The sequence below is a fragment of the Castor canadensis genome, chromosome 1, assembly GCF_047511655.1.
Source record: "Castor canadensis chromosome 1, mCasCan1.hap1v2, whole genome shotgun sequence".
Lineage (NCBI taxonomy): Eukaryota > Metazoa > Chordata > Mammalia > Rodentia > Castoridae > Castor > Castor canadensis.
Window position 1 is genome coordinate 129,777,572 of NC_133386.1, and position 12,580 is coordinate 129,790,151.

Consider the following 12,580-nt stretch of genomic DNA (forward strand, 5'->3'; position numbering starts at 1 on the left):
AGTAGACTCAAGGAAACTCTTAAAATATCAATTTCTTCCTATTTTAAATATTGCCAACCCCCCTACATAACTCCTTAAAGCAAATTACTTCCAATTATGAAGTTTCACTCTAAAAAATAAAACTAAGAAAACAGTTTTAACAGCAAATAGTACTTAGAAATTCTCAAATCTTCATCCTAAGTTTGCCATTATTTTTTAAACAGTCCAGAACCCCCTAGACATTGCTAGTGAAAATTGTTCTTTTTTTAGAATAAGCTATTATTCAAAATAATTGGCTGTGAATATGTGTCTTCACAGACAAGGTTCAGGGAATATGTGGAGCTAAGAATTTCTCTTATAAAGTATAGATCCATCCATGCTATGGTTCCTAAAGCAACAGAGAAACTCTCCTATTGGTCTCAGTTTACCCCATTATTACCCCATTACACGAGAAATAAAGGCTTTCCCATTCAAAGCCAAAAAGAAACCAAACCCAGGAGTCTGTGAGAACCCCAAGTTCACTCACTTGTCTTCTGTGAAAATTTTCCCAGTAGTAACATCCTTTCCTTGGGGTACATAGTTCCAGTATTCTTCTACAATCCCAATGTAGTATGTTCTGGTAACTGCACAGCCAGTCCAGACAAACCCAGGAATGTGAGGAAAAGGATGCAGCCAGCTGGCTGCTTCCAAGGCATTTGTGGATGTAACTCGGGCAAGTTCCTGCACAGGAGTCAAGCCTGTTGGTCCCTCCCCCTCACTCAGAGCTAGTTATAAATAAGGAATGGACAAGGCCCAGCCTCCTCCTTCTTAGGTAGCTTGGGGTTGGGACAGAAACTGACAACTTGTGTAAGCAGAGCAAGCTCAATGGGACAGTTGCTATAACAACAAAACTTTTCCCAGCCATCTAAGAACTGTGTAGCTGGTTTATTAATTTACTGCCCAAGCTAATCAGGCCTGTTTCTGAAAGTTTTGGTACTCTGTTCTGACATGAGTCATTCATCTTTCCTAGGAATGGTAGTATAACAACTTGAGCCGATGGTTCCCCCCACCTCTTCTTCTTGTCTCTACATTTATTACAGAGCATTATTACAATTGGAAAAGTAGGCTGGTTTTAGTGGCACATCAGGAAATATTCCAAGCACTAAAAGGCCTCTTCTCTGTCAGGAATACAGAAGGAGTGATGTAATCACCCTCCAGCTCATTTTATGAGGCTACATGAAACAATCAAGTCACATCATAAAGTTCATTACAGCATCGTAAAACCCTACTACTACTACAGTACCTCACAAACCAGCTCCCCAAAATCTTCACAGATCCCATCAGCAAACTTGAGGAGCTCAACTACACAGGTTAGCCAAAATCTCAAAGGCCACCATCCCTAAATGATGAGCTGCCTTTCTCCCTAAATGAGGGACAATGGTAAAGGAATCGTCTCCCTCAGGAACTTGGAGACAAACTTCAGTGGCAGGTGTTTGGATAAAAAAGTGAAGGAATTGCTGCTGTTCTGTGTGCTCTGATCTGTGACCTAGAACCTCAGTGTTGAAAGAGACCTTGTTCAACCTTGGAGGGCAGCCGATCTGATCCCCATGCAGAGCTGCTCTGTAGAACAGCAGCAGTATGAAGAGAACAGTCTCTTGGGCATCAAGGTTGGACAGACTTGGGTTTGAATCCTAGTCCTATCATTTTCCAGTTTAACGGCATCAAGGAATTTCATAATCTCTGAGTCTCTGTCTGCAAAACAGAATCAAAACGATTTTAAATAATGATGTCTACAAAGTGTCTGCCACAGCCCCTGGCACAGAATACGCTTGCTAAAGTCCTCATTTTTACCCATGCCCTCCAAGAGAGACTGTATCATCCTGCATATCAAAACTTGCATTCCACCAACATTCTTCTGCTTTATTTCCACTTCTTTTCCCCAAAGTCCCATCTGTCATGCCTCCCACCAATTTCAAGTAAGGAATCATTTTTCTTTAAATTATAGATACCCTATAGGTGTTCCATAACACAGGTTTCAAAGTAACCTATGTTAATAAGATATACATTGAATATACTGTTTCATACTCAGGTTTTAATGTCTTTGATTTATTTATTTGGTCTTCTTTAAGGACCCTGGTGGAGTGATTACCATAGCACATTTTCCTTATACTCAAATTTACTCTTCAGTCTGTGATTTTTGGAAGTTTGGCCCATTAACAACCACTGTAGAAAACTCACAGGGTGATCTCTGAGCATGGCCTCAAAAGAGGTGAGGAGCAAGGAGTGTGTAGAACTTGGAAATATCCCAGACTGAATAACTTTTGTTTATAACCCAGGAGAGCAGGCTGCTTTGGACTTAGCAAAAATCTCATTAGGACATATTCCACCCAAGTTCTTTTACATAGCAGAAATGAGATGTATAAATGATACAGATTAAATAGACAAAAAAGTTAATGTCCTGCTCAGGATATGGAAAGCATATCATAGTATGATGGAGAGACATCACCTAACTACTGATTCAAAACCAGGTCTGCTGGAGGATAGACCAAGGTGAGAAAACCAGAGTTCCCATAGCAGATGAGATCAGGACATTAGGCCCATTCATAGCAGAGAACTTGGTTACTGAGGGGCAAAAGTCAGGGAAAGAAACAATGAAACTAGACACAATGAAATAGTTTCCAGAAAGCTTTCTTAAGTTTTTCCTTACTCTGGGAAGATAAAGGTGTTACTCAAAGAACATCTGACTTCCATAAGAGAAAAAGAAAGAACAACACTCATTTCTGAAAACATGATGCAATTGACAATACAAGATGTAGTTGGCATTTCTAGAATTTGATTAGGAAAACTATGTGTAACTTTAACAAATACTTTCATCTCCATTGGACACTATTCAGATATAAAAAACAAAACAGAGAAACAGAGCACTTATGTGAGATGGTCAACCCTACACATTCACTCCATTGTTTCCACAATTCACAGATTTGAGCTATGGTAATGTGATATGCATTAATACAAGAGAACCAGAAGCCTAGATGAAATATTTCTCAGAAATGTACAACAAGATACAAACTTTCAATTTGGATGAAGCCAAATCAGAAAAACAATATTCTAGGTAGCCTAAGCTAAAGTTTCATTTTAAATAATATTTAAAATTAAGTTTAAAAAATTGACTGCCCCATCTTGAGACTTTCTGCATTTTTTTGAGGTACATTACATATTCCTTAGAAGACTCTTGACTTCCCAAACTCTGACCATAAACTTCCATCAGTCCAGTTCTCTCACTTCTTTGCTACAATAGATTGTAGCTCTCAGATCTCATTGGGAACCTGAGTTGCTTTATGGTACCTTATTATCTCTCTGAAACTTCCTACTGCTCACACTGATGCAAGAGGGACCTTCCCAAATGTAGCCAGAACCAAAAATCTCCACTGATCAAGATTTTTCAGTGGCTCCTTATGGCCTTCAGGATAAGAGCCGATGGCCTTGACTTGACTCTCAGGGTTGATCCTGACCGGAATTCTGGAGTCTGAGGGATTCTCCTTACTCTTAGCTCATGCACTAGTCATCATCAACATGGCAGCCAATGTGGCCTCCATCTGTGCTCCTGTCAGAGCTGTGCTCCCATCAGAGCTGTGCTCCCATCAGAGCTGTGCCTGCCTCTGCATGCCCTTATCACAGAACACAGTAACCACCTGTTTGTTTGTCCTCCCACACACTTAGCACAGGCTTCTTATGGCAGAGCCTGGGCCTTGTTTGTCCTGTGTTCCTAGTGCCTGACACATCATAGGCACTGTTGAGATGGTGAAGCAATGCATGTGTGAACGAATGAATGAACAAATGAACATTAGGTGCTGACAGAAATACAACTGTGTGTATCCAGCATTTTCTGCACTAAGGCGTGTACCACAATCCCTGACTAGCATGCACTTTGCTACTAAGGGGATACCTTTAAAGTAAAATTATGAAGAGGGTTATATGAATTGTTTTGAAACAATAATCCCTGGCTACAAGGATTAATCCCAAGGGTGGCATCAGCCAAAGGTAGAACACACAGTTGCTAGAAGGCGTCCTCACAGTTCTTTGTAAGGGTTGCAGTGACCTTGTTCAAGGCTGTGGTTCTGGCAGAATACTTTGTGAAAGATCTGTTGTCAGGGAAACATGTATGAAGGGCCTCCCTTCATAGGCTCCTGGCTTTCTTTATTGTTTTAGGGCTGACATAAGTGACTCCATTTTGATTCTGACAACTTTCACATATGTGTTATCTTATTTACTTAATGCAATGACCCTGTCAGATGGGTACCATTTTTACCCATGTTTTATAGGTGAGGAAGCTGAGGTTTAGAAAGATTATGTAGTTTTTCTCAGTGCCCAACAACTGATGGAGTTCTGTGAGTCTCTAAACTGAGCATTCCTTCAGAAGCTACCCACTAAAGAGAATGGGGGCACCAGAGAGCTTGGTTGACTGCTTCATACCACTGAGTGAGACTCATTCTGTACAAAGAAATATGGGCCTGTGCTATTCAAACACCTGACCACTACAGGAGGATCCCAAAAATGCCCCTTGAGCCCAACCCATGCACCCTTAACAGTCCAGATGAAACCCCAATTGTTACAAAATGCTACATACACCCAAACATACCATTCTGTTTCATTTCTCCAATTTATGTCCCAACCCTCCACTCACCCCACTCTCCATCCTCAGGAAATTCCTTCTTACAATCCCAAATCCTCCTAGGCTTTTCCTCCCCTTGGTTCCTGCCATGGCCACCACACCCCACCCCCTTCCTCAGCACTAATCACTCCTTGCTCTGTGCTTCCTCCACACTAGGCACAGGCTCGTTCCTATTTACATTATTAATGGATTACACGTTACTCTCCCTTACAAATTGGAAACTCCTTGAAAACTGTCTCACCAGCGCTCCACACTTTCCTACTATACCTGAGATCTCATGGCTTTATTAAAGAAAGCTGTGGCTTGGGGCTGCGCCAGCCTCTACAACCAGCTCTGCTTCCCAGACTCTGAACTCTTGCTCTTACCTCTCTCACCCCCTGCCAAACCCTTTTGGGCTGCTGACTTTCTGGTTGGGAGGTTGGCCTCACCGCCTGCCCCCACAATGTTATCTTTCCCTTGTGCCTGCAGTTGAGAGCCAGCCTTGCCTCATCCTCACATCCAGGGATGTCCTTAGGCCACTTCTTATCTGGACCAGGAGTTTTGAAGGGCAACTTGCTCATCTTTACAATTAGCACAGGAGCAGGCACGCTGTAGACCCTGAGGAGACAGCAATAGACTATCAATAGCATTTTCAGTATGTCAAGCAATACACTGTCTTCTCCCTTGTGCAACGGTGCAAGGGTAATAACCTGAGAGGGAGATTTTTGTGTGTGTGGTGCTGGGGTTCAAACACAGGGCCTTGCACATGCTAGGCAAACACTGCCACTGAACACATCTCTATCCCTTGGTTTTGTGAGACAAGGTATCACTATATAGCCCAAACCGGCCTGGAACTCATTTTTTGGGGTCGGTGGGAGAGGACTGGATTTTAAACTCAGGACTTTAAGCTTGCAAAGCAGGCATTGCACTTCTTGAGCCACACCTCCAGCCCATTTTGCCTGATTATTTTATAGATGGGGTCTCACAAACTGCTTGCTGAGGCTGCCCTTAAACCTGCATCCTACCCACCTCAGCCTCCCAAGTAGCTGGGATTACAGGTGTCAGCCTCTAGTGCGTGGCTGGAAAATTTTTTTGTAAAGAGCAAGCCAGTAAGTGTTTTAGACTTGTAGGCCATTTGGGCTCTATCACAGCTCAAGAGGGAGATACTATAAACTGAGGTCGAGGTGGTTAATAACTTGCTCAAGGTCACACCCTCTGAAAATAGCTGAGCCAGAATTCAAACCCAAGTCTGTCTAACTCCAAAGCCCTCACTCCAGATCACCACACTCAGTAGATACTAGCAGAACTGGGCTAAACTAACAGCCAAGGCCAGGCCAGGGGACCCTTTCAAGATGAAAACATTAGCATTATACGAAAGATTTCCTCAAACATAAGCAAGATATAAGAACTTTAAAAGAACAGAATGTACAATGTGCATAAGCAAACACTCCACCAAATGAAAGTCCTGGGATGGATTCATTCAGCTGAGCATCTGCCTTGTGTGGGACCCTGTTCTAGTCAGCTGGAGGTGAGACAGACATAGTCTCTGTCCTCAGAGCCTTCCTTCTAATGGAGGAAACAGACTGTAGACAATAAATAAGTTTCAAATGTTAATTAAATATTATGCTGAGTTCAATGAAGTTGAAGTTTATCCCAAGGTGAATGGTGTAGGGAGAACCTTGGGCATTGCCCAGAAGTGTCTAAAGATCTTGGGCAAGTGGCCCAGCAGTTGTTCTGAAGCACACTTAAACTTTATAGGGTGGAATAAAAGTCTGAGCTTTAGAAAATCCACCTATTGGGGAAAAACAAAAACTAAAAAACAGAGTTGGCCTGAGAGATACTTTGGTTGAATTCTGCCCAGTGGGAACAGCCACCTCAACCATGTGATTGTTCCTTCTTGGGGAAGTGCCTGATGATGCCTCACACACCACACATCTGAGGCAAATCCTATTGCCAGAGCCTCAAAAGAACCAAGCTTCAATCATGGGTATAGTGAAAAAGAAAAGCAGAGAGGAAGATTGGCTCCCTTTCACTCTCTCTACAAATTCCTCCTTTTCCCCTCCTTCCACACAAACTAATACAGCCTAGGAAAGAGATTCAAGCTCCCAATGCTCTTTGATGTATGGATCTTGATGAGTTTAGGCAAAGCCACCCTTATGATGTATGTGGGCTAAGGGGCTCCATATAAGCAATCTGAGTATCAGATTGTTACCAGTTCATACCAGTTGTACACCATTACCAGTTACCATTCTGGTAGCCCAATCTTACACAGTCCCACAAAAGAAACTTCACACCTGCCAGAAAGAATAATCCAGACAGAAGGTCAACCTTCTGAAGCTGAAGCTGGCCAGAGAGGTTTGTAACAACCGTACAAAACTAGTTCCAGAACCCATGGTCAACCATGGACAAGCTAGAGAATTAGAGTGCTCCATTCTAGAAAAACGAAACCAGAGACAAAATCTCACATAGGTTCTTCTCTGAACTTGGAGTTATTTGCCCTGATTGCACTGCCAGATCCAGACAGTCAGACCCCAGAGGGTAACAATCTTTAAGAAAGACACTAAGAACAAGGAACCCCTCAGACTTGTGGTTCAGCACAGGGACTGCGTCATTTGGGTGTAAGGACAATAGTGGGTTCAGGCATCTAGCCATGAACTTTCCTCCAAGTCCAGTGCTTGGGTTTGGTTTTGTTTAGTTTGTGAAGGGGGAAGGGACAAAGGTGGGAGGCACAGTCTGGCTATTATGGTCTAGACATAGGATTTTTCCATGGCATCTCATGGGTGACTCTTCTGGATCCTTTAGGGCAATAATTTGTTTCTCGTTCAGAGAGAAAAAACAGAGCATATATCTAGAAAGATTCCAGAGACCCACCTGCTCTCTACCCAAGACTAAATGGTAAGGCATTAAATCATTTCTCCATTTGATAGGATTACCCGTATCCCTATATCCTAACCATGCCTTGCTACCCTCCCTGCTCAAATCTCACAACTACCTTCGTTGTGCCTTATGTACATGGCATGTGGTCATACCTTCTCCTAAACACAATCACTAAGAGAACTTGAGTTCAGGGAAGAAAAAAGGCAATGGTCTGAAAACTACCTGGGTGTTCAGTAAAAGTCAGATTCTATTGAATAGATTTCTCAGGATATTTTATTTGTCCTAAAATTTTTTGTTTATATACTCTTTTAAAATGTATGGGTTCACAGATTTTAAAATGACCCTTGAAGCTCACTTTGTAATGATCTTGGTTGCAATACCATTAATTCATACTAGTAAAGAAATCTCTAATTCCCTTTATCATTGACAAATAAAGAAGTCTTAGAGACTTAAAATTCTCTGAGGCCATGAAATTCAAAGTGATGTTTGTATGAAGGCAATTGGAAGTCAAGACTCTATCTGGGATTGGTTGGATGATGTCAATCCAGATTCTAGATTCCCCCCTACTTAGGATATGGAAGAGACCTCCCTCCCCTTGTGATTCTTCAACTGATGGCTCAATACAAGTCCAGTGCCTAGGCATATGGAATGCAGAGAAGCAGGGCGGGGCATTAAGGAAGGGATTTGCCTGTTTTCTGGGAAAGTACCAGGCTACTTATGCCAGCACTTCTGAAAAGCCGCGCCTAAGGAGCCAAACCCTTTGGGAAACCAGTCTCATGGCATCAAAGATGCTGTTAGCTATAGCAAACTTCTAGGTGTAGGTGCCTAAAAGAAGTGAAATTCTGCTAGAAAGAATGGGCCTAGTGCAAATTGGAGCTGTTATAACTGAGACTCCCAGGGACATGGATCCCCAGGGAAATGATTAAAGCACCTAGCCATTCTGTAGGGAAGGGCTTTGTAAGTTGGGCTTTGGCTCCCAGCTCCTAGGTTTGGGCAGGTAGACACATGTAGTATGGTGGAGCACAGACAAGGCTGTCTGCCTGGCCTGATCAGCACCTGAATTCCACCATTAGAACATCTTTACTTTAGCTAAAAACTAACCCTCTTAAAGTATATTTCATGGTATGATTGTGATTGCCTTCAATGAGTGAGTTTATGAGGTCTTTTTCCATGAACAGTATTAAGAGGCAGAACACAGGAAGCATGAGGCATGAGGAATGAGGCACTTCGTGTTCCAGGATCTGGAACCAGTGACACTGCTTCAAGTCACAAGGAACCCAAGTGACCATCTAGTTCAGAAGTCCCAACTCACAGCTCACAAGTCAACACCATCCTGTTTTGTTGGTCTAAATTAGTGTCTAATAAAAAGTCAGAGCTGGGCATGGTGGTGTATATCTGTAATTTCAACACTCAGAAGGCTGAGGCTACAGGATCATGAGTTCAAGGACATTCTGAGATACATAGTGAGTTCAAGGCCAGCCTGGGCTGTGCAGTGGGATCCTCTCTCAAAAGTCGGAATTTTTTTCCTCCAAGAAGGATATGATTCCTCCAGTTCATCATAGATCCCACCACTCTTTGTCTTGCATCAGTTGGTTTCACCTATTCAGGATATCTGACCTGCAGGAATGTGCATTTGTAACCCCTGAATACTAGTCCAGTGTTCCACTCAATACGAAAGTCCCGTCAACGACATCGTGTGTTCTTTATTTATTCACTCATTTACTCTCACATTCATTATAAAGTATGTACTGATCACCTAACTGTGGACAGGCTCGTAGTGCATAGAACATGAGAGCAGGAAGAATACCTGGACATGTTCTGGTCTTACCACCTTATCTCACAACTGATGTCACAGAGACCCAGAGACCGGCACAACTTGCACAGCACCATGAAGCTGCTCCAGGGTACAGATGAGTTCATGAGAGGCCAGGTGGCCAGACTGGGATGTCCCCCTTCAGACTGCCCAGCACGTCACCCAATTACACTGTGGCCATGGAACTTCCCTGATGGAATTAGCTCAATGACTCTTAAAGTGTAGTCTGGGAGCCCTTGGGGTCCCCAATATCCTATCATTGATCTGTGATAACAAAACAATTTTCACAGTGATGCAAAGCTCTCACTTTCATTCTCTCACTGATGTATGTTGAAGTTTTCCAGAGGTACATGACATGGGATATCACAAAGGATTGAAGGCAAAAACAGTTTTGAAAACATTAAGCCTCTCATTGAACAGGCTTCCTATTCTCACTAAAATTTTTTAGAAAGTATTTTTTGTTTTAAATTTTATGCTATCATCCATGTTTATTGCAGCATTATTTACTATAATCAAGTTATAGAATTGGCCTAGATGCTGAACAACAGATGAATAGACAAAGGAAACATGGCACATAATAAAATGGAGTTTTATTCAGCCATAAAGAAGAATGAAACTACATCATTTATAGGAAAATGAATAGAACTAGAGATCATCAGAAAGACAGACATCACATGTTTTATCTTACATGCAGAATTTATAAATTTTTTAAAGACATGAAAGTAGAAGGAGAACTATTTGAGATGATGAGGGAACAAGTGGGAGGGAGAGGGGGAAAAAGGTAGTAAGGGAGAATATGATCAAAGTACATTATATACATCTGTGAAAATGTCATGATGAAGCCCATTAAAAAATGTATGAAAAAAATTAAAACCCCCAGTAAATAAATAAATAAAATGCATGTATATCAATAAATAAATTAAATTATATCTATATCAATGTTTAATGGATTTAACGTTAATGTTTTATTATTCTTTCAAAATTAATTATATTTTAATGTCTGTTTTAATTTCTAATGTGAATATCAACAGATATACTCCACATATACTAAATATTCACATACTAATAGTATAAAGAAATCTGGAGTGTAAACATTTGAGGACTGTTCTAATACACCTAGCAAAGATAAGTTATATTATTTGAACTTTTACAAGTATATAGTCATGTGTAATTGTACAATTAAAAAGAAAAAAGTGAATGGGCTGTATTTTTGCTCCTGAGAAAGAAACAGAAATTGGGGCCTTGGAGTGTGGCAGACACTGTGACTCCTTCATATTACATCAGGATCAGTAGGACTTGAGTTAGCCCACCACAAAGACATAGAGCAGTAACTCCAGGTCAATGGAGCTTGGAGTTCTCCCAGGCTAGAATATATTCCCTTCCCATTTGTCCACCTGACAACTCCACGCTTTGTCTTATACAAGAACTTCCTTCCGAAGAAAATGTCAGCTCCTGGAAAAGCCTGGGACAGAGTTCAGCACACAATAAGTGTTTGTTAAATAAATGAATGAGTCCCTTATTTAAAGAAATCATTCTGTGTTTGTTAAATGACCCTACCTTATTAGTATAGCATAATGAAGGTCACTGATGAACATCATTCTGCACAGCCTTGTTCTTCACGTGAACACCAAGCCTCCCTATATACTCTCTAAGGTAGAGCCAGTGACCTAAGATGAATGTTTATTCACCTCAGAACTTCACCTAGTTTCTCTTAGTGTATCTTTAATATCAACTGCTTTGTCTTTTGTTTATTTCTCCTTATAATGGAATCATAGGGTAGGAGTGAGATGATTTGTAATTCTAATTAATTGTCATAGAGCTCATTAGTCTGTCACTTTTAAGACTAATAACACAATACTTATAAAGCTTTTATCTCATATAAATAATGCAAGGATATTATTCTCATCACTTCCTCATTAAAAACAGTGTTCTTTCGTAACATTAATTCTCATAGTATCTTTCTTATATGGTCAACATGAAATACGATAAGTTGTCCAGAGTCATTGACTGAGGAAAATAATCTATGATAATTATTTCTTAGTAATAGAACTTCATAGAAAGAAAAGCCATTGGCATGACCAGCCAAACACCTAAAACAGGATTTGTCACATGGAAGTGAGCAATAAATGTTAGTTCTTCTCTCTACCACTAAAGCCAAATTCAACAATGCTAAGTCTAGGATTTTCATCATGACATTTTAAATTCCTACTGATGTGACCCCTACCACCTCTGAAATCTGCTGCTCTCCCTGTGTTCCAACAATACCATCTACCCATGGCTCTCACATACCCAGGGCCATATCTTTACCTTCACTCAACCAGTTCCTCTGCTAGGAATGCCCTGGCCCCACCTACCTTCTTCCTGTTCTGATAGACTCAGAGCAAGTGTCACCTTGTCTGGAAACACCTCCTTTCTTTCTTAGCTTGGGTAAGCTGCTCCACCTTGGAGCAACTGCAGAGCATTAGGCTTCTCTCTATCACAGCCATATGACCTGGGCACAGGACCTGACCTCTCTTACCTTAGTTTCCTTGTCTGTAAACTCTAATGATAGCTTCATCCTCATGGGTAAGCAGAATAATTACTCGAGATATACGTGAAGTGCCTGCCACATACTAATCAACTCCTACATCCTAGCCATTCTATGTATTTTGGTAGCACTTACCACATTGAAAATACTTGTGCACTTACCTAGGTATATACGATTACATCTTTTTCCCTGTTTCCAAGAACCTAGCAGACTTCCTAGTCACTAGGAAGTGCTCTATAAATTGAGCTAACTCTATCATTCAACATTCTATTCTGATCTTTCAATTACATGATCAACATTTTTGTAATTTTAACAACTATTTGCATATTTATTCATATCTCTTCATATTTTATAACTGATTTTACTATAAACATTTTTGGCATTAGAAAAGAAATGTTTTCTTATGGTTAAATCATATAAACAATTTACAGCCCTTGAGAGAGATTGTGCTATTGGCCTCCAAAGACACAGGACTGCTACCCAATTGCTCACAGTCGAACACAGATGCACTAAAAATATTGTGTAACTTTCAGTCTGTGTGCATGAGGCTTATGAGAAATATAACGAATTTCATGTTTAGACTTGTTTCTCATTCCCAAGATATCTCACTGTATGTGTGGAAATATTCCAAAACCCCCCAAAAATCCAAAACCTGAAGTACTTTCAATTCCAAGCATTTAGGATAAGAGATACTCAGCCTGTAATACTGTATCTCATCAAATTGCTGCAGGAATTACTTGATCTAACATAAAAC

General features: G+C 40.9%; 2 protein-coding genes across 3 annotated transcripts in view; both read right to left on the bottom strand.

Moving 5' to 3' along the window:
• Positions 1-711, bottom strand: part of LOC109679280 (ferroxidase HEPHL1-like) — a 54,424-nt gene extending 53,713 nt beyond the window's left edge. For both annotated transcript variants that reach the window (XM_074082057.1, XM_074082035.1), the window contains exon 1: positions 506-711. The gene's annotated coding sequence lies outside the window, so the exon portion shown is untranslated. The remainder of the gene's footprint in view (positions 1-505) is intronic.
• Positions 712-3,964: 3,253 nt separating this feature from the next.
• Positions 3,965-12,580, bottom strand: part of LOC141422661 (protocadherin Fat 3-like) — a 134,486-nt gene continuing 125,870 nt past the window's right edge. Inside the window, exon 8 of the mRNA XM_074072053.1 lies at positions 3,965-5,227. Coding sequence (XP_073928154.1) covers positions 5,153-5,227 — 75 coding nt within the window. The 3' untranslated portion in view covers positions 3,965-5,152. The remainder of the gene's footprint in view (positions 5,228-12,580) is intronic.